This window comes from Callospermophilus lateralis, chromosome 5 (assembly GCF_048772815.1).
Source record: "Callospermophilus lateralis isolate mCalLat2 chromosome 5, mCalLat2.hap1, whole genome shotgun sequence".
In the NCBI taxonomy this organism is placed as follows: domain Eukaryota; kingdom Metazoa; phylum Chordata; class Mammalia; order Rodentia; family Sciuridae; genus Callospermophilus; species Callospermophilus lateralis.
Window position 1 is genome coordinate 148046281 of NC_135309.1, and position 23364 is coordinate 148069644.

Here is a 23364-nt window from a genome sequence, read left to right on the forward strand (position 1 = left end):
GCCATAACAGTTTGCAATTATAATACCAAATAGAGTTAATCTACTATAGCATTAATTCTCATGAAATGTCAAGTCAATGAAATTATGCTACACTGTAGCAATAAAATATTGTGGTGTCTTTTAAATCTGAATACTGGATCTAAGCTATAATGGTTAATTAAGTTGTGTAGCAGATGCAAGTTGTGATAATGAGTCAATGACTAGTGACCATGCAATCACTAGTCTGAGGTGATCCTGAGGATTAAATAGTATCATTCAGAAGGTATTTGAAAGCTTCCTGGAAGCAGACATTGACTTTTATGCATCTCTGTTTCTGTGTCACTTAGGACCTCTATTATGGCACCAGCCATCCTATAAATAGTCCTGCAACAACTTATTTAAACTAAACCAGTAAAATTTAAATGAAGTAGTTCTAAACAAATTTTGGAATCTGCACGCCTCAAGAAAGCCTCTGCACTAATTACAAGGAAGATTTTCAGAATACATTTTGTCCTTTTGACAGAATTTCTAGAAACCAGTGAATATTTAAGTATAACATTAGTCATTTTAAATTTAACCCAAATTACAAGATAGAAAAGTCAACCTAAATACTTAACATGTACTGAAAAGTCATGTTTTGACTTATAATTACCAATTATGATTTGGTCCCATTGTTGCACTTTTCAATTTAAAAAAATCACTTTTATTCTTGGTGCCAATTAGTTCATTAACCGAAACTAAAGTCTACAACAAAAACTATTGATTCACTCACAAACTCGTTGAGCACCAGCTACATGGCAGGTGCTACCTGGGAGCATTCTGAGTAGTAAAGCTAAACTTGCCATTCTATAATACCCAGCATTATAATTGCTTTTGTAAACTAAATAGAGTATTAATAATATACTGATATGTAATGTCTTTCTTGGTTCTTAGAAAATAACTGTAATCTGAGTGCTTGCACATATCAATTTACTTACTTTTCTTTAAATACTAAGTGTTTTACCCAGAATAACCAAAAGGGATGTTTGGAGACAAATCTTACTTACCAAGTCTTGTGCTGAATTAGCTTTATTAATTTCAATTTCACATAACAGATTAATCTTTGCAAAGTTGCCTGGTAAATGCCAAAAAAGTGTAACAGCTGTTGAATTAATATCCTTCACTTTGAATGAAGTAGGAGTATGGGGAGAAACTGTAAACAGAAATTTTAATACTCCCTTAAACATTTGCTTAAAGAAAGTATCACCACTATCTCCAAATATGCAAACAAGAACCAAAGAAAACAAAAATCCAGGAGGTATCATTAGTGCTGAAGAACAATATTCTACGCGGCATCTGTGGGATCCACAAACTAACTTTCTTTTTTGAAGAAGAAAAAAAAATGTTAGCTTTTAAAAAGTGGATTTTTTGTTTTTTTCTTTTTTCTCAAAAGAAGTCTGACTTGAGTTAGCTCACATATCATCTAAAAAGTTTAAGAGATCAAAGCCCAGTATGGGGACGGGGGTAAGTTTAAAAGAAAATAGAATAAAAGTGAAAACAATCATGCAAAAAAAAAAATTCCAAATAATATGTTCCATACAATTTACAACGAAATAAATTCCTGAGGTCCAGTAACTTATTTTACCATTTCTAGAATGCACACATTTGGAAAGGAGAAATGGTAGTGTTTACATCAGCCTGATTGTGCATATTATTTTCCTTATTTTTAAAAATTTGTTCTTTTTATACATAAATGACAGTAAAGCATATTCTGACATATTACACATACACAGAGTATAACTTATTCTAATCAGGATCCCATTCTTGCAGTTGTACATGATGAGGAGTTTCACTGGTCATATATTCATACATGTACACTGGAAAGTTATGTCTGATTCATTCTACTGTCTCTCCTATTCTTTTCCCTTCCCTTCATTCCCCTGTCTAATCTAATGAATTTCTATTCTTCTTTCCCTTCCCACCTTACATGTGTCAGTATCCACATATCAGAAAACATTCGGCCTTTGGTTTTTGGGGATTGGCATATTTCACTTAGCATGGTAGTCTCTAGTCCCATCCATTTACTGACAAATGCCATCATTTCATTCTTCTTTAAGGCTGAGAAATATTCCATTGTGTATATACACCACATTTTCTTTATCTATTCATCTGTTGAAGAGCACCTAGGCTATTGTGAATTGAGCTGCTATAAACACTGATGTGGCAGTTTCACTATAGTATGCTGATTTTAAAACCTTTGGGTATAAACCGAGAAGTGTGCTAACTGGGTCAAGGAGTGGTTCCATTCAAAGTTTCCTGAGGAATCTCCATACTGCTTTCCAGAGTGGTTGCACCAATTTGTATTCCCACCAACAGTGTATGAGTGAAACTTTGTTCCCCACATCCTCACCAACATTTATTGTTACTTGTGTTTTTGGTAATTGACATTCTGACTGGAGTGAGATGGAATCTTGGTATAGTTTAAATTTGCATTTATCTAATTGTTACAGACGTGGAACATTTTTTCATATATTTTTTGACCATTTGTATTTCTTTTTCTGTGAAGTGTCTGTTCAGTTCTTTTGCCCATTCATTGACTGGGACATTTTGTTTTTATGTTTGTTTGTTTGTTTTAGTGTTCAGTTTTTGTGAGTTCTTTATATATCCTGGAGATCAATGCTCTATATGATTACAGATGGTAAAGATTTCCTCCCATTTTGAAGGCTCTCTTCAATTTCTTGATTGTTTGCTTTGCTATGAAGAAGCTTTTGAGTTTGATACCATCCCATTTATTGATCCTTGATTTTCCTTCTTGTGCTTTAGCAGTCTTGTTGAGGAAGTCAGTTTCTAAGCTGATATGATGGAGAGCTGGACCTACATTTTCTTCTATTAGGCACAGGACTCTGGTCTAAGGCCTAGGTCCTTGATTCACCTTGAGTTGAGTTTTGTACAGGGTGAGAGATAGGGGTTCGATTTCATTCTGCTACATATGAGTTCCGGTTTTCCCAGCACCATCTGTTGATAAGACTATCTTTTCTCCTGCTTATTTATCGTTTGTTTAGGATAACTGTATTTATGTGGGTTTGTCTCTGTGTCTTCTATTCTGAATCTCTGCTCTACATGTCTGTTTTTGTGCCAATACCATGCTGCATTGTTAATGTAGTTCTGTAATATAATTTAAGGTCACGTACTGTGATACCTCCTAATTCCCTTTTCTCACTAAGGACTGCTTTGGCTATTCTAGAACTCTTGTGTTTTTCCAAATGAATTTCATGACTGCTTTTTCTATTTCTATGAAGAATGTTATTGGAATTTTTATAGGAGTTGTTATTAAATCTGTATAACACTTTTGGTAGTATACCCATTTTGATTATATAAATTCTGCCTAACCAAGAACATGGGAGATGGTTTCATCTTCTAAGGTCTTCTTCAATTTCTTTCTTTAGTGTTCTGTAGTTTCCATTGTAGAGGTCTTTCACCTCTTTTGTTAGATTGATTCCCAAGTATTTTTTTTAAGGCTGTTGTGAATGGAATAGTTTTACTAATTTTTCTTTCAGTGGATTCATGATTGACGTATAGGAATGCTACTGTTTTATGGGGTGTTGATTTTGTATTCTGCTACATTGATAAATTCATTTATGAGTTCTAGAAGTTTTCTGGTGGAGTTTTTTTTAGGTCTTCTATATATAGATTAATGTCACCAGCAAATAGGGAGAGTTTGAGTTCTTCTTTTCCCATTTGAATCCTTTTTTTCCCTCCCAATTGTTCTGGTAAGGATTTCAAGGACTATGTTGAATGGAAGTGGTGAAAGAGGGCATCCCTAACTTGTTCCAGTTTTTAGAGGCCTTTAGTTTAGCATATATAGTTTTTAGAATGTTGAGGTATATTCCTACTATCCCTGTTTTTTTGCTGTTGTTTTGTTTTTTGATGTTTTGAACATAAAGGAGTGTTGTATTTTGTCAGGTGCTTTTTCTGCATCTATTGAGATAATCATGATTCTTGTCTTTAAATCTATTGACGTGATGAATTACATTTATTGACTTCCATATGCTGAACCAATTTTGCACCCCCGGAATGAAACCGACTTGGTCATGGTACACTATCTTTTTAATATGTTTTTGTATGTGGTTTGCCAGATTTTTCTTAAGAATTTTTGCATCTATGTTTATTAGGGATATTGGTCTGAAGTTTTCTTTCCTTGCTATGTCTTTGGTTTGGGTGTTAGGGTGATACTAACTTCATAGAATGAGTTTAGAAGGGTTCCCTCCTTTTCTATTTCTTGTAATAATTTGAAAAGGATTGGTGTTCATTCTTCTTTGAAGGTCTGGTAGCACTTGGCTGAGAATCCATTTGGTCCTGTGAGCTTTTCTTTTTTGGTAGGCTTTTGACAGCATCTTCAATTTCATGGCTTGAAATTATAATAAATTTCACTTCTGCATAATTTTCACTTTTTCTGCTTAAATTTCACTTCTGCTGCTGACATTATTATCAACGTTTTTTTAATCACCAAGCACACTCAAGGTTCTTCAGCTGGTGTTGAGGATACTAAAAGCTGGTAAGGTCAGTCTCTACCTTTAAGGAATTTCTAATGTACATCATGGGAGGATGATAAACAAACAAACAAACAAAAACTGACAAGAGCAAAAATGGTAGGCCCTAGATGCATGGTACAAAAGTCAGGAGCCACAGGGATTTAAATGTACAACAGAAGGAGAAGTCTTACAGAGAAGGTAGGATATAAGGTGAGCTTCACATGGAGTGTTTGAGTAAAACCGGCAGAAGAGATGTAGAAAACCTTTCAGGATGGGGTTTTGGCAGAAATGAAGGCACAGTGAGAACCTCACACATCATGGTGATGATCACATATAGGCCAACAAGAGTGGTGGGAAAGAATTATGTGGGATATAAGGTTGCAATGACAAAAGGCAAACAAATACAAACACTACCATTCAACTCCAAAATGTAGCCTTTCAATCATGGAAGGAATCAGGAAATAAAAGTGACAGGAAGAAATAATGAATAAATCTGACTCATATTTGCAAATAAGGCAACAGGATCGTCCCCGTCACCATCCAAGCTATCTGATAATGCACTTGATTGAAGTCCTTTCTCCCCTGACTGTAAGTCCCTAAAAGAAGGTCTCTGTGCCCTGCTCAGCAGATTATATACCTGGCATGGAGCTAATGCACATGGAGTGACCTCAGGAATGAATGCCAACATCAATAATTTATGTCTATTTTAAGCTATCTATTCATAGGGATGGTAAAAATTCAGAAATCATCACTATTGATAACAAAACTATGTGGATGAATCTCCAGGATTTAACTCTAATCCTTAGTAAAAAAAAAAAAAAAGCCAACTTCAAAAGGTTACACTCTGTATTATTTCACTTTTATAACACTCTCAAAATGACAAAACTGAGATAAAGAACAGTCAGCTGTTGTAAAGGACAGGGATGCCAAGTGTTTGTGTGTGTACATGAAAGGTCTTTGTAGTGTCAGAGCAGTTCTGAATCTTCACTGGGATGGTGGTTACCTGAAGCTTTACAGGGATAAACTGCCACAGATTCCCCCACCCCCCCCACACACAGATAAATAAATAACATAAAAACTGCACAAGGTGAGTAGTCTAGTTCGGTGGTCTACGTAAGAGTATTATACCTGTGTTGAATTCCTAATTTTGATATTGTACTGGTTATGTAATATGCCACCACTAGGGAAAGTCAGGAGAAAGTTTCGGAAGGTTCTAACTCATTAATTTTGCAACAACCTGTGAGCCAAAAATTATTTTAAAATAAAAGTTTTTAAAAATTGGGCAAACAACTTTTCATAAATCAAGAACTCTTAGACAAAACTAGGTTTTATTTAAAATGACTAATTCAAATTTATATTTAAAGTTAATTACGTGTAAAGTGAGAAATTATTAATTTTAAAGCTCTTAAAATATAAAATTGTAAAATTGAGGAACTCTAAATAATTGGTAATCCCTAGAAGCATTTTTGTTAACACCAAGGCACTTCACTACTTCTTAATTATTTTTAAGACACTGGTTGATGCCATAGCTTACCTCTTTCAGTTATGTTAACTAATATTGAAGATGCCGATCGCCCCAGAGGATTGCGAGCATTCAGAGTAAAATTATATATTTCTTGATTTGGAAGCATTTGGAAGAGTAACTGATAGTTTTCATTTGTAAGTGCTTCAACTCTTTTAAATTTAACATATTTTCCTGAAAAACTATAAATTAAAAGAGATAAATATTGCAGGAAAAAATGAATAAGCAAGTTTCTAATAATTATTCTTTACATAAAGTTTATTTTTCTAATTAAGGATATATTATACACTCAGAGAAGCTGTGTATATTATAGGAAATAATTGGCCAAATAACCCAGGAAAAAACTGATCACATCTGGGGGTCCTTCCATCTAGACTTTAAGAGACATGACATTGAATCTATATGTGGTTATGCTACAGTTTTTACAGTACATACAATTTTATATGGCATATTCAGTTTCATATCTTGCTCACAACAGGAATAAAACAGAACACTTCCCTATGTCACATCCACCAGATGACATCCTACCATTACCTTTCAAATAAAGTGTAACTGGTATTTCGAGGGCCCACCAACGCTGTCGGTCTTCCTGGATTCCAGCTACATATAATCTCTTTTAAATCATGTGTCTCACAGTTCAGATTTTGGGGACTATCAGGTGGATCTAACAGAAAGAGGAAAAAAAGTATTACATACAATTACATATATTTTTTGATGAAAATGTAATGTTCTATAATATGTTAATGACATAGTGCACACTATTTCCTTAAAAAATAAATAATTTACTATTTTCATTTTACAACTGAACAATACAGGAATCTTCATCCTGCTGTAACATGAGAAGTGATGGATTAAGGTAAACCAAAAAGTGCCTCTTCATTCAGAAATTCTCAACAAAATCATCACTTTTTTCCTTAAATCCTATTTCAGAGCTTACCAAAATTCTCAAAGAAATATGTATCCAACAAGTTAGGAAAAATTAAATTATCATCATTTATCATCTGTATATTGTGAACTGAAAAGAAGTACTAAGTACATTAAAAGTCACCCTAAGTCATGTTATAAAAATTGTTCTCCTGGTTTTGCTGGGGCAGGACTAGAAAAGGAAAAAAGGCAGTTTTGTTTGTTTTGTGAGAATGTTACAGTGATAAATAAAAATGCTATAGTCTGACATTAGGTATTACAGAAATGGATATTTCTATAATTGTGTTTCACCAAACAGACAGAAACTGATATTTCCTATTGTCACTTCAGGTGAAAGTGTTTTTAAAAAACACTACCTATTGTTAAAAATATTCTGTAAAATAATTTTATTTTTTTAAAAAACAAAATTTTAAAAGTTTTTTAGTTTATTAACCTAAATTAGAAAAATTTACATATTTTTCATAGAGATAAGAATAAAGTCCTTTGATGACATTTTAACATTAAGAGGACTAATGAGTGCTTATTGAAAGTTTAACAATTGAATACTGACCGTCTATTCAAAAGTTGTTTTAAGTGTAAGGTCAAACTTTCAACAACTTAATCACACACCAAAAATCTAGAATGTATTTAAAATGCTATTCTAGTATTTAGTATACATATTAAGTTGAAATACTAAAAATTCAAATAATGTAACTAAAAAGAAACAGAAGGAAAGACAGAAGGAGTAAATTTATAAAAGAATCAAATGCAGTTAGGTAAAAGTATTTTTATATACCAGCAAACATAAAATGAAAACTTAAAAACAAAGCTACTTCTAGTAGAATACATCAAGCATATAGAAATAAATTTAGCAAAAGATATAGGATTTAATGTCATTAAGATAAATCAACAAATATAGAGATACCATGTTCATGATTTAGAAAACTCAATGTTGTAAAAATTAAAATTCTCCTGAATTAATCTGTATATTTAATGTAATTCCAATAAAAATTCTAGCAGTTTTTGATTGTCTATGTGTGTTCATGGGGACTTTATCAAGATGATTATAAAATTCTTTTTAATAAATTTGGGTTAAAAGGCAATCCATAGGGGAAAGAAAATAACTAAATCTTGATCCCTAATTTACAACAAAACCTGTTCTGATAGGTTTTGCAGGGCTACCCCAGAGGGAAATGCTACAACTGGCTCTGAGCTGGCAAATACCAAACAATATTTCAACCATCAGATGTTATAAATGAAGGTTAAATTATGAACTAAAAGGGCTTATTAAGGTAAAAGATTAAAACACTGTCTGAAATAACACCAGTGGAAAGTGGAAAAAGTACATATTCTCATCTTTTTAAAGTTTCAACCTTTCATTCATACTTCTAAGTGTACGGCTCACTTTTTGTTATCTCTTATCAAGCAATTTCACTGCATTTATCAAAGGTTTTCATCCTAGACACCAAGATCATTTGTGAGAAATGTTGCAAGTAATTCCTAAAGTTCCCTTGGAAAAGAAAGCATAATTTTATAAAAATTATAACTGGATAGAACCTCAGTTTCCCTGGAATTTCAAAATGTACTACTGGGAAGATAAAAAGAGAGTAAGGCTCACCATGAATTGAAAAATGCACCTAATCTTGCTGTTCCCTTGGGACTCTACATCAGCATCCGAATGTGATTTGTCACAAAATTCATAAACGAGTAAAAGAAATATCACTAAGCAGTCTAAAGAATCATCATAAAATCTGTTCGATCCATTTCACAACTTTATTCATGAGACCTTACATGAAACTCAAGGACTGATTATTCCAAATGCAGGGAAAAAAAAGGAATTGCTTCTGGAGGTGATGCCACAGGGAGGAAGCAGAAAAATCCCTAAAGTCAAAACTAAAAATTCCGAACACACAACCCAAGCCACTTAGGTAGGATAGTCCACCACCACAACTTCTAGAAATATAGAATTTTAGATTGTAGGAGCAAGCATGTCACTAACGGTGCCTCTGAATGACAGGACACAACATGGCGATCCTATCCGATGGCCACTCTGTTCTCCTCAAACATGTTATTTAAAAATTAGAGAAGAATTGAGAATGTAGCTCAGTGGTAAAGTGTTTTCCTAACAATGAATAGGGATTGGATTTAATCCCCAGCTTGCAAAAATACCAAATAAATAAAAATAAAAAGAGAACATATGTTCTGTTATTATAAGATTTTGTGTCAAATCCTAGTTTTAAAATTTATGTACTTAAAAGGGTTAGACTTGAATTGGTGGAAAATTAACTTACATAATTCCTAAGCAATGTAGGATTAAGAACTACTATATACTGAGGAACCCTGAATCAACAAAGCTGCTAAGAAATTAAACATTAGCAGTTAGTTATTTCACATCTTATTGCAAAACCTACATGTTATATATAAATAGTTCTATAGGAAACAAACTTAGGAAATGCTTTAAAACAGGCAAGAATTCTAGGGATTTTGTTAATTGTTAATATTAAAGAACAAAGAAGTAAGAGCAAAACAGAATCATCTTGTACAAAAGGAATTAAGGCCTCCCAGAGGACAAAAACAAGTTAATAGAAAGTCTCTCTTTAATACTATATACTTACATCCTGCAAAAACAACTGTTCCAAACATGTTGTCTTCTGTCGTGAAAACCACATTTGTTCCACTATTTGCAGAAGCAGAAATATTATGGATCTCAATTGCAACATTTCCTCCATCGAGACGGATAAGGGGACAGTTTTTATGACCAATCTGTGCTAATAAGACTTTCTCTTGACTGACACAACAAAATGTTATGTCTGAGCCTACAAGTATCACTTTGTCTTGGGGGAAAACCTTGGTCTGAGAATCAGGAATCCCTAGAATAAACAAAAGGAATTAAATATTTTAGATATACTTTTTATATATAGTCTCTATATTAAAATTTTTCCCAAGATGATTTTTTAAATAGCCCACTATATGCAGATCATATTTGTTAGGTATTCTGGAATAATGCTGGCCAAAATATAAATTCTATCATGCAGGTTTCAAAGGAGCAAGACAGATACAAGGATAGAATAAAACTGTGGTTTTCTTCACTTATGAAAGGACAGTGGTTGCAGACGAAGTGGACCAAGGCCAATGTCTAAGTCACAGGTTAATGTTTAATTAAATTAAAAGTTCAGATTCATTGGGTTTATATACATACACCATAAATGCACACCCCCCTCCCAAATCACTAACTCTATTCCTTTGAAATTACTCTGTATTTAGGGCAGATTTCTTCCTTTCCATCAGCCTGAACATAATCAAGTATTCCACATCCTAAAATTATTTTTTCTTTAATTCCAGCTCTGTAGGTTAAAGCCATACCACTCCCTCAAGTAGCCAGTCTATTCTCCTTTCTCACTCTACATAGTCTGGCTTCTACCCCACAGTTCTAATAGATGGCTCAGTGGCCTCACTGTTCAATCCAATGGTCTCAGTCATCTTTTTCCTTCAACTTTCAGGGTACCTGGTATGCTGTCTAAAGTTTTCCTTCTCAAATTCCCTCTTCTTAGGCTCCTTAACAATGTACTTTTCTGGGCTACTGTGCTTTTCTTAATCCTCTGGCTACTGGCCTTCCTCTGTCCCAGACACAGGAACTCTAAAGGATGTGTCCCTGGTCTCCATTATCTTTCCCTAAATCATCTTAATTTCACATCACATATATGCTGATGATTCCCCAACAGGCCTCCCCAGCTGCACCAACCCATCTGGATGTTGAACTTATCTTTCCAATTGCCTGCGAGGCCCTGATACCCAGATGCTTCAGTGCCTCAAGCTCAACATATTAAAAACAAATTTTTCTTTCCCAACTAATTTGTTTATACATTTTCTGTGTCAGTGAATGGTACCGTGAGCCCTTCAGCTGCCCCAAACTAATTTTGCCTCTTCAGTGTTTTCACACCTTTTCCCCTTTTCTTTTCTAAACCCCAATGTCCCAGATTACATTTTCATTGTCTTTTGTTCAACTGCCCCAATTTCTCCTTATTTACTTACTTTCCTGGCTCTGATTCATTTCTCCATATTGTCACTAGAATGGTCTACCCACAATGATTACCACCTCTCTTCAGGACTTTATTTTACTGTTAATAAAATTTCTGGCCCTGTTCTATCTTAATGACATTCAACCTATGCATGAATTTGATGTACAGATGATTTTTGGTATGCTTGCAGTTTCCCTTGTTCCCTACAATAACTAGCAGCCTGCATGCATCTGTTCTATGGACCAAAGATTGGGAACCATTTCTTAAAAATATAGACTTTGATCTCATTTCCACCAACATACAATTTTTATTCTTTAATGCCTATGTTGGTGACTTTCAAATATTAATATTTATCTGATCACTTTAAAAGAATTTCCTAATAATTTTAAAGTAGATTCATGGAATCTATCTCAGACTTTTCCAATCCAGATCTCCTGGGATGTCAGGATTGGAAGCTCCCCAAATGAACCTCCTGAAGCCACTGGGGTTCAAAGAACTGAATTCGTAAACTAAACCTTACCCTTGAGAAATCTAATGCATTTGAAACAAATTTTCAAATACGAACTTACAAGAGATGTTCTTCACTGGGCTCCAGTCACTCCATTCTTTGCGACCAGAGAAAAGAGGATAGTCAATGTAGCATCTAATTCCCACATGATGAGTAGCACACTCCAAAGGCATGTCCGAGGTCCAGCTCCAGTGACGAATGACATCTTTACCACTTAGAGTTGTGTTGTATGTTACCTGGACAGAAATACAAGCAAAACTGTACTGCCAAGGACTGATATGTTCTGCTTTCCTTAGGATCAGAACAACACCATCGATTGTATATAATAACCATCTAATAAGAAAGTAAGTGGTCTTTTTATAAAACTCTCAGTTTTCTGTAAGGCATAAAAGGAAAATATGAGTAACAATAATCATTATTGTTACTGTTATTGTTAATGAATAATCATTATTCATTTAACTAAAGATCTACTGGAAGAATATTAGGAATTCCAGTTAAAAGTAGATTTTCCTTTGTTTTACCACTTGAAATATTTCTAAAATAAGAGAAAACAGATTTTTTTTAAAAAAGCAATAGATGTACAATGACACAGACACACACACACAAGAAAAGAAAATGTAGTAACACCCTAAAATTTTGGAAGCTGGAAAGCAGATAGATAATGGCAACTGACTTAGAAGACCTAAGAGAGCTAAATATTAAGTCTCAAGGAGGACTACCTTTGTTCACTCTGGCAGCAGAAGAGAGATTTATGTTCTGGAAAAGTAGAATAGAATACTTCTTGACTGAGGGATCTTGGAAGACTTGAGATTGGGGAATGCCATACCAAAAATGGGACTGCTAAACTGTGCCCCATTGTCCCTATTCAGTTCCCAGGACACTGACAGCCAGATGAAGACTCACCAGGCAGAAGTCTAAACAAATCTGTGTGGGTATATGAACAGATTAAGATAAAATAGCTAAAATAATAGTAGGAGTTTGCCATCAAGATAGCTCACCCTATTACCCAAATTGTCAGTGAGTCCGCTCTAAGCAAAGCAAAGTTCCAAACAAAAATTTTTTTTGAGCAGTTGTGGCAGCACACACCTTAATCCTAGTGATTTGGGAGGCTGATGTAGGAGGACTGCAAGTTTAAGCCCAGCCTCAGCAACTTTGTGAGGCCCTAAGCAACTTATCAAGATGCCTTCTCAAAAAATAAAAAGAGCTGGATATGTGGCTCAGTGGTTAAGTGCCTCTAGGTTCAATTCCCAGGACTCTCCCCCCCAAATGGTTTGGTTTGTTTTTTGAGTCTTCACATAAATATGAGCAGCAACCAGGGTGCCTATCAAAATACAAACAATTCTAATATGAAAGTTAAAAATCAAAACAAAGAGAAATAGTAACCTGAACAAACAGTATGGGCAAAGAAAAAATCAAATCACTTACATCCTCAGAGATAAGAAAAGATACTCTACCCATGAAATAAAAACAGAATTCACTGCGGGCAGGAAGATCAGATTCTTTGACAAAAGCCATCTCTTACAAATGAAAAATGCATTATTAGAAATTTAATAGCAGTGTTGCAAGAAAAAGTTTAGGAAAAGTTTTTCAGAAAATGAAGCAAAAGGCAGATGGAAAACAGGAAAGTAAGACAATTAAGTCAGCCTGGAAGGTCCAATTTCTAAAAATGTAAGTTCCAAGATAAAAAAGGAGAAACCAAAGAAAAAGAAATCAAAGCAATAAAACAAGAAAAGCTCCCAAGTTGACAGATTAGACTAAAAGGGGCCCAAGGAGTGTAAATCATAATTAATGAAGACACATCCTTAAGAAGAAACAAGGGAACAATGCCTCCAAAATCTTGACAAAATTATTCAACCTATAATTCTATACTTAGAAAAACTATCAATCACACATGAATGCAGACTAAACACATTTCAGAAATACCAATGTTTCTATCTGGTATCATTTTAAACTCTTGATAGTAATATATGAAAGTTCTAACTGTCCTGCATCTTCTCAATAATAGTAATGGACAGACTTTTTAAGTTTTTTGAAAGCTAAATTAAGAAGATAAATTATATCTGCAAGCTAGTTATTACAGACAACAGGAAGTATCTACAACAGCAAATAGATACTAAAATATATGCTTTTACCAATATGCAAAAATAAGAGACAGACAGGAAATGAAGGGAAAAGAGGATCCATAACAAGAAAAAGGTATGAAGAACAATCCAGATGGTGTTGGAGACCCTTGCCTCATAGCTTTCTAACGAATGAGCTGAGAGATACCATGCATTACGGGTATCACTTCAGACCTAGTGTTGCCTATAGGAGCTGAGGCTGCTGGAGGCCCTGTGACACCTCTGGCCACCAGCCTCAGTTATACTCTGTGCTATACATCAACAGTGTCTACGTGAGCCCTTAGGTGAAAAACACTGGAAATCCAGTTAGAGATGCTCAGACAGATTTATGCACAAACATAAACTGACAAAAATCCCTGGCATATTTAAAAGTTTCAAGATTTACACAACCTGGAGAGAATTGATGATTGAATTAATTAATCTAAGAAACACAACTAAAAAAAAAAAAAAAGACAAGTTCTATTTAAAAAAAAAGAGAGAGAGACTGCAAATTGTGTTTGTATAACCATAACAAAATAAATATTATTCTAACAAAAATTACAACAGAACTATATTGGAAGAAGTTGGCAAACTGAGGGGAGGGAGATAAAGAGAGAGAGGCAGAGAAGAGACAGAATGTGAGAATGTAACTGAGGTGGAAGGTGAGAGGACTGAATTCTCATCTTCCTTGTGGGAGTTAATAAAACATTGCTCAATACTAAAACAAAAACAACAAATAAATAAAAAGAATAAGAAATATCAACATAAGCATGTTACCTGGAGAAAAATAATAAACGAATCAGTTAAAAAAGTAGAAATTTTAAAAAGTACACGTATAAAGACATGAATTGGCGTGAACATACTTTATATACAAAGATACGAAAAATTGTGCTCTATATGTGTAATAAGAATTGTAATGCATTACGCTGTCGTGTATTTAAAAAATAAAACCAATTAAATAAAAAGTAGAAATAGTTTCTACTGGCTGTCAGGCATCCCTCCAGCCTGTCCCGGTCCTCTGTGGCAGGCTTCCTGGCTGTGCACAGAGGCGACAGGTAGTTTAAGTGCCTTCAATGAAACACTAATGCCCAGGATTCTTGATTTTTAAACTATTACAAAATGACAACATTTGGAGTGTGGTTGTGGCTAAGTGGTAGAGAGCGCTTGCCTAGCATGTGTGAGGTGCTGGGTTCAATCCTCAGCACCACATAAAATAAATAATAATAATAAATAAAATACAGGTATTGTATCCATTTGTAATTAAAAATATTTTTTTAAATAACAGCATTCATTTTGGGGCACATTATGATGCTATTTTTTGTGGTAGAATTCTGACTTAAATAATGATATCAGTAACACATTATTATAAATAAAAATGTCACATATTTACTATGGAACTACCTGGGTATTTTTCCTCTTTTACTTCACTATTTTAAATTAATTTTTTCTTTCCTCATATTCTGGCCTTTGCTATTATTTTCTCATGCAAACATTTCTCCCTAAATTAGGGAAACTATGCTTCCTTATTAAGGCCAACTTGTTGTGTGTCTTGTGGTAATGAGTTGCACCGATTTAGAACAGAATAGTTCCTTCATTTATGTTTGATTTCACTCACACTTCAAAGAGCTTCCCTCTTATTCAAGTATCCACATACCACCTGTCACACTCTTCATAACTATTCTTATTGCCTCTTAGGTTAAGAGCCAATTAATTGTAAATCATTAAAAAACATTCATAAACAGGATTAAAAATAGAAAAAAAGCATGTCCTAAATATATAATTTCAAGTTTTGGTAAATTCAGATTGATTTATTTTTCACCAATTATTATGGCCAGATATGTTCAAAACATTCATCTTTATTCCATAAAGATAAAAAATAGACTGAATTACAAGCATACTATCCTTTTGATTACATAAAGACAGTATATTAAAGCAGCTAGACAGGAAGGAGCACATGAAGATACTGTTTATTGTGTTCAAGTGGAAGCATCATACTTGATCAAGGTAATATTCTTCCCTTAATTTCCTGAATTTTTTATACTGGTAATACAAGTGATTTCTGAATCACAGAATATGGTTTTTAACAAATGCTGAAATAAATCTGCTCTACTTCCTTAATAATGTAAAAAAACCACTGGTACCACCAATGAATTGATACCACCTTAAAAATGCTTTAAAAAATCATTCCATTTCCTTAACATGATAAGAAAAAAACTATTTTTGTTTAAACTTACTAATTTTACAAGCTCCATACTCTCTTTACGTAGAATTTTAATTTCCCAGATGACATTCGAGTGATATGGAAAAACAGAGCCCTTGTCATTCCACATGAGGTGTAACGTAGATGTTGAAAAATCAGCAGACAAACTCAAGATCTCGGGAGTGTCTGGAACTAAGGCTTTAAAAAAAGGGAAACAGAAGAGAAAACTGAATAAATAACCAATGATTTTTAATATTATACTTCAATTAATCAACAATTTTTAATTATATTCTCCTAAATAAAAAGTAATCAAGAATTAAAAATTTGTGGAGGTCAGTGGTAGAGTGCCTGTCTTTCATGAGGAAGACTCTGGATTCCATGTCCAGCACCATTTAAAAAAAAAAAAAGGAATGAAACTCTCAAATCTATTACTCAACAAAGGGAACAGATAAATGTATACATTTGTATAGGCAGCTGCCAATGATCAATCAGGCAAACTTGAGAAAAACATCAGCTGTTGTTTCAAATCCATAATATATTTTCTAATCCAGACAGCAACAGGTTTCCCCAATACTCCAATGCCATCTGGTCTGGGACCTACAAGTAGGCAACAGAAGTCAACAATCAGGAACGTGAAGACAGAGCCTATGAAATGGGAGAAAAACTTTGCTACTTGCACTTCAGCTAAAGCATCAACCTCTAAGATATACAAAGAACTCAAAAAACTGTGGAGTTACACTGGTCATATTTTCATATAAGAACACAGGAAAGTTATGACTGATTCATCTACTGTCTTTCCTATTCCCATATCTTCTCCCTTTCCTTCATTCCCCTTAGTCTAATCTAATGAACTCTTCTCTCCCTCCCCACCTTACAAAAAGCAAATAACCCAATAAACAAATGGGGCAAAAGAACAGGCACTTCACAGAAGAAATACAAATGGTCAAAAGATGTATGAGAAAATGTTCCACATCTCTAGTAATTAGAGAAATGCAAATTAAAACTACACAAAGATTCCATCTCACTCCAGTCAAAATGGCAATTATCAAGAATACAAGCAACAATAAATGTCGGTGAGGATGTGGGGAAAAGGTTCACTCATACATTGCTGATGGGAATGCAACCACTCTGGAAAGCAGTATGGAGACTCCTCAGGAAACTTGGAATGGAACCACAATTTGACCCCAGCTATCACACTCCTCAGTTTATACCCAAAGGTCTTAAAATCAGCATACTACAGTAAAGCAGCCAATGTTTATGGCAGCTAAATTCACAATAGCCTAGATGCCCTTCAACAGATAAATAGATCAAGAAATGTGATGTACATACACAATGGAATATTTCTCAGCCTTAAAGAAGAAAGAAAGGATGGCATTTATCAGGGATGAAACTGGAGACTACCATGCTAAGTGAAATATGCCAATCCCCCAAAACCAAAGACTGAATATTCTCTGATATGTGGATACTAACACATGTAAGGTGGACAGGGAGAGAAGAGTTCATTAGATTAGACTAAGGGGAATGAAGGAAAGGGAGAAGAGATGGGAATAGGAAAGACAGAAAATGAATCAGACATAACTTTCCTGTGTTTTTATATGAAAATATGACCAGTGTAACTCCACATCATGTACAACCACAAGAATGGGATCCTAATTAGAATAAGTTATACTCTGTGAATGTATAATATGTCAAAATATACTCTACTAACATGTATATCTAAAAGGAATAAATAAAAAAGTATATATATTTAAAAAGTCCTTCCTTTGTATGGCAGTAGATAGGGCCTAAGAAGAGACAAAATATACGGAGCTCACTTTGAGAAAGCTCTCTGCGTGTTTTCTCGCTGTCTTCTCACTCATCTTCCAGGGTCAGAGTCCATCGTGTAGGGGATGCTCACAGAATTTGATGAGCCATTCCCAGTCATGGATATCACTCAATAGCAGGAAGGCTGGCACAATGACCAAGGCACTGAGATAAGCAGGCAATGGGTTACAGTGCAGAAGCGCAGGGCGTGGGTTGGCCAAATAGAAGAAAGGTTGGTGCTTTAGCAATGATATGCCATATTCTGCCAGGGCCTGAGACAAGAGTGATATGGTAGTCCATGAGGAGGCCATTGGAGAAATCTGGCTAGAGTAATAGATCTATTGGTTACAGTGACAAATATGGAAACAAAAGGAAAAAAATCTGTTGGGCACTTCAAATAAATGCTTGGATCATAGAAATGAAGATTCGCTCTAATAAGAAAGAGAAATAATCAAGATTTCACTCAAGGTTCCAAGAAAGAAAAAAGGAATCAGAAACTATTGTGAAGAAACACAGAAGAACAGCTATGGCTGACAAAGTGTCTAGGAAGAAGAGGCATGGGCAGAGAGCTCTGCAAACGCTGGGGTGAGAAGAGTAGACTCAGAACACAAATACACAGAACATGTAACAACCAGAGCTCAACATAGGGGCTGCCGATAGACAATTATACCTTCAAGGAACCAGACACACCCACAAGAACACAGAGGAGATGATCTAGAAGCAAAGGAAACCAGAGAAAATCCAGGATCACTGAGCCGAAAAGACACAGGTAGGACAAATAAAAGTTCACACTAGAGGACCAGAGCAAAGAGCCACAAGCTCTCTGCTCAATTGCAGAAGGTAAAGAGACAGTGTGCTCAGGAACTGGGGTGTGCATCGTGTGCTGAAAAGAGATAGTAGAAAGAGTAATGCATCTGGAAAATCTTCACATTTTCCTACTCTTAAGGAATGCGTAATTATGGAAACTTCTGGATCAGTGGAAAACAAGATATGAGTGTGTCCTGTGCCATGAAATGCAGGCTGTCAGATGTGAGCAGCAGAGAGTCTTAGGTTCTCTTGCACGTTTCTTCCTTAAACGACAGTAAGATGAAGGTACATTGGAAGAAACCCAGAGGTGTGTCCTTTCTTACCTCACTTTAGTGAAGTTCAAGGGCCAATAAATAGTCACTTCAAGTGCCAAACTGCAGGAGAGTACGTGGTTAGGGTAGCTCAGTGTGGTGAATACTAAATATACAAATCATTATAAATTAATCAGTCCTGGAACTTAAAAATAAGTTTATTAAGTTTTGCATTACAGGGTGCTCTACACTGGATCTGCATTAAATGTGTATGGCTCTACAGGACCTACAACATGTGACTTTAAAGTCTAAAGGGGGTGCTTTGTAGGAGAAGCTTGAAGTGGGAAGGTGTCTGTGAAAAAGAAAAAGTGTACAGGGAGAAGCAAGAAGTTTAACTTAGTGCCAGATGAGGGAAAGTTCAGGTGCCAGCATGACCAGAGAACAAGAGGCTTGCAGGAGCGCAACTCTTCTTCCAGAGGCTAGAGACGTCACAATGCAGTGACTTAAATAGTATGAAACATGCGATTATTATTTAGCTGAGGCAAGGCTAATCCATTAAAATGCTTCCCTCCGGGCTGGGGTTGTAGCTTAGTGGTAAAAGAGCACTTGCCTCACGTGTGAGGTATTGGGTTTGATCCTCAGCACCACATAAAAATAAATAAATAAATAAATAAAGATATTTTGTCTGTCTACAGCTTAAAAAAAAATTATTTAAAAAATGCTCCCCTCCCTAAAAAGTCCAGATAACTTACACTTTAGTAGAGTAAGGGAGGCTTCAAAACACAAGTCATATCCAATATTTCAAGCTAAAAATGGTAACAGCTATGATTACAAATGGAAGAATTTTAAATCCCACTATTCCTTTCCTTTTTTCATAGCAGACATGGAAGTTTCCCCTAAGCTCACAATGAATTGTCATCTGCATTTCTGTAGAGCTAAAATAGGCATTTGATGACAATTTTAACTTGTTTTCCAGAAACTCAGAACTTTTATATAGAAAGAAATTCAATGAAAGTCTTATTTATTGTTAAAAGCTAGAACAGCTTACTTACAACTTACATGGTCTGTCTTCCTTAGAACATCAGGAGACAAGAGTCTTCCTAGATTTTTTTTTTTTTTTTTTTTTTTTTTAGGATCCACATTTATCCTGCTCAGAGTGACCCAAATTTTCAGATTATTTTAAGAAAAGAGACACCAGAAGTCTTACAAAGTCTTTTTTATCTTTTCCCATGGGAAATACAAAACTTACTCTATGTATATGAGTGTGCATAAAACCTTGCTTGCTTAGTAAGCAAACTTTTGAAGCCATCTTCACACCTGGAGAAAACTTAATTTCTCATGCTTTTATTTAGCAGCAAATAATCTAGATCCTCTAATGACCAGCTACATGACCATTTCAGAGTTTCTCTCACATTCAACAGGTGCTCAATGCTTTGCTGATGCACAGCTGTGGTCTGAACTCCCCTCCAAACTCTTGAAACTTAACCCCCAAGGGGAAAGGTGCTATGAGGAGGGGCCTCTGGGAAGTGAAAGTCACAAGGGCTCTGCCTTTGCAAAGAGGATCTCTACCCTTATAAGAAAGGCCAAGGGAGCTTGTTCACCCCTTCCCACGCCATCTATGAGGAACATGTCCTCACCAGACACCAAATCTGCAAATACCTTGATCTTGAACATCCCAGAAGCCAGATCTATAAAGAAATTTCTGATGTTCACACATTGTCTGGTCTAAGGTATGTTGTTACATCAGGCCAAACAGACCAAGACACGCATCTACTTCTTCAGCTTATGTTTGTCTAATTTGCTTTTAAATTTTCTTATCCCAATACCATTATTCTAACTATCATTGGGCCCATTATTATTATTATTATTTATTAAATTATTATTATTTATTAAAATGCCACTAATAAATTACATGATATGTAAGAAACAATGAACTACCCATCGACTATGTCACCTATAATCTGTCTTGATTTACTTTTTTAACCTTTTCTAATTACCACTACCACCATCAAGAGGCTTCCAAGATGAGGACTTTGGTTACTTCTGAAATAACCACAATCTGGATTATTTAAATGTTTAAAATCCTAGGGATTTTTAAAAAATCTAGAGTAGACAGGTTCCTCATACTTGACTACAAAATAATTTCGGATGGATGAAAGATTTAAATCAAACATGTCAGCAAAACCCAAAACCCCCAAATAGCAAACAATCCTACCATATTAAAAAGGAAAACTTGTGGTATGAAAAACATCATATTTAAAACATTTTTTAAATCAGAAAAAAATCTGCAGCAAATATGGCAATTAACAAGTAATACAGAGAGAGCTCTGTGAACTAGTGAGGAAAATGGTGACAAATGCTATGGAAAAGTTGTAACTGACAGTTCAGAAAATAATATAATTGACAAATTCTTTTTTAATTAATCACAGAATCGAAGAAACAACAGTGATATAATTTGGGGTCATTAGATTAGATTGGCAAAAATAAATGAGGTGAATACTACCCAGTCCTGCTAAGGATGTGGGGAAACAGGCATACTGCTAAGTTTGTGGGAATGCAAAGAGGTATAATGTTTTTGGAACAATCTGACAAAGACTATCAAGAGTCTTACAAAAGGGGATATCTTTAATCCAGCATTCCTGATCCTAGTAAATCAGACAAATTCACAAACATACACAAAAGATGTTCACTGAAACTCATGGTAGAGCACTCGACTAGTATGCGTGAGGCACTGGGTTCAATCCTCAGCACCATATAAAAATAAACAAAGATGTTGTGTTCATCACTAAAAATAATATTTTAAAAAAACATTAGTAATAACACTAATAAACCGGAAACAAAAATCAATATTGATAACAGAGCTCTTTAAGTAATTATGGCATGTCCATCTGATGGAACACTATGCAGGCATTAACAACAACATGGGTTTACAGAAATAACTTGGAACTCTATTACATGTCTATGTTAAGCAGACTATAAATCAATACAAACCTGTTACATGTACACGCACAGAAAATGTATTTAAGTGTTAAGAGTGTTTCTTTGGGTATTGGGGTCATGGCTGACCTACTGAAAATATTCCCAACTGTTGAAAGAAAATAATACATGATTCATCTCTCTTACCTTAAGGGATGGCTTAAATGGCACTTTACATGGACAACACTTCAACCAGAAAACAGGAAAGACTCTTAAATACTTGGACAGCATATTTGTTCTTATTCTTTCAAAACCTATGCACTCTCTGACATAGATCATTCCATACATACATCCATTCCACAATACTAGACGAATCACCAAACTGTTTCTTTCTCCCTTCAACATCAGTCAACCTTACAAGACTCATCACAGTACCATTAAAAGACTCCTTGGAATATCATGATGCTGCTCATGATGCTGCTGTTCCACCACAGTGGTCAGGACCTGCCAAACCCACTTTCCCCCATTAAGAGACAGGAATACTCAGGATTTTAAAGTCTGCTGCACAGCAAACTGTCCATCTCTCTCAGCCTGAATTTATTTTGCAGAAGGGGATGTCTTTAATCCAGCATTCCTGATCCTAGTACCAATCTGCTGGTAGCATACATCCTAGACACTAAATCAATAAGCTTGTAACAAATGCCTGCTTCCAGACAGCAGTCTTGGTATAGAAGACAAAGTTCCTATCCTCATGGACCCTATTTCCTTACAGAGGAGACACATGGTAAATACCTAATTACACAATGGAATATTAACTGAACTGAGAAAAACACCACAAAGAAGCACAGCCTGCCCAAGGATATGCAAAGAAAGGAATGGAGTCTCCTGTGGGATGGTCTAAGATGAGTCTAGAGCAAGGGGTGTTTGAGACATGCCAGGGGATGTATAGGAATCGAGAGCAAAGGAAGCCAAGGAAAAGGTACTGCACTGAGGGAAAGACCTTCAGTTCTGGGGTCTACTCTGCTGGACTAGAGGATAAGTACGCTTTCTTCCTGATCCCAGCTGTGCTCTGATTCTCAGCAAGGTTGCTGCACAAGTCAAAGTATTAGCCTAAGAAATGAAATTCACAGAACCGAAAAGTGTCTGTCAATGACAAAGCACCACAGTACCAACAAGGGTCCCATTCTACTTTAAAATCAATTTCCTTTTCAAATACTTACAAACATTTTTCTCATTTAATATGAATTTGCTCATAGAACTTTGCAGATCATGTAGAGAATTTATTTTTATTTCATGATCACCAGGTGAAAGAGCTGAGATTCTAATGTTTGTTTTCTCTAATCGATAACAAGAACGGGGCCTGCAATAAAAGAAACATTTTTAATTAGATTTAATTAGTAGTTCCATTTTCAAAAAAAAAAAAAAACAGTGAAAAACACCTTATGTTCTTTGGTGTTCAAATATACTTGATTGTGCCACATTTTAATACTGAAAAATGAGGGATTAATAGCAATTTTATCAGGAAAAATAACCAGGCTGCACCAGAAAGTGCAGTGAATAAGCACAGATGACTTCTTCCAAATCTCACCCTGACCCACCCCCTGTGGCCTCACCTACTGCAAGCTCTACCCTCTTAAGCACCTAGCCCTTGAGACCAGACCAGCCAGTACCACCTTCGAAGACTGAGCGCAACAGAGGTCAACGAATGAAGTAAAACTCCCAACCTCAGCTGCCCACTCCTCAGGCCTGGCTTCTGGGTTGTTTTGAACAAGACTTCCTCATCAGTGCTGCCTTCAAAATGCTTTCAGTGCCCTCGATATTCCTTGGTCCCCCCTTCCATGACCTT

At 35.3% G+C, this 23364-nt stretch overlaps 1 protein-coding gene across 3 annotated transcripts in view; it reads right to left on the reverse strand.

The window, feature by feature from the left end:
* Window positions 1-23364, reverse strand: part of Lifr (LIF receptor subunit alpha) — a 73910-nt gene that overhangs the window by 20152 nt on the left and 30394 nt on the right. For all 3 annotated transcript variants that reach the window (XM_077109489.1, XM_076857393.2, XM_076857394.2), the window contains 7 exons: window positions 22739-22878; window positions 15776-15939; window positions 11504-11678; window positions 9531-9785; window positions 6547-6676; window positions 6025-6194; window positions 1026-1171 (listed from right to left, as the gene is read on the reverse strand). In XM_077109489.1, the coding sequence (XP_076965604.1) occupies window positions 1026-1171; window positions 6025-6194; window positions 6547-6676; window positions 9531-9785; window positions 11504-11678; window positions 15776-15939; window positions 22739-22878 (1180 nt within the window). The remainder of the gene's footprint in view (window positions 1-1025; window positions 1172-6024; window positions 6195-6546; window positions 6677-9530; window positions 9786-11503; window positions 11679-15775; window positions 15940-22738; window positions 22879-23364) is intronic.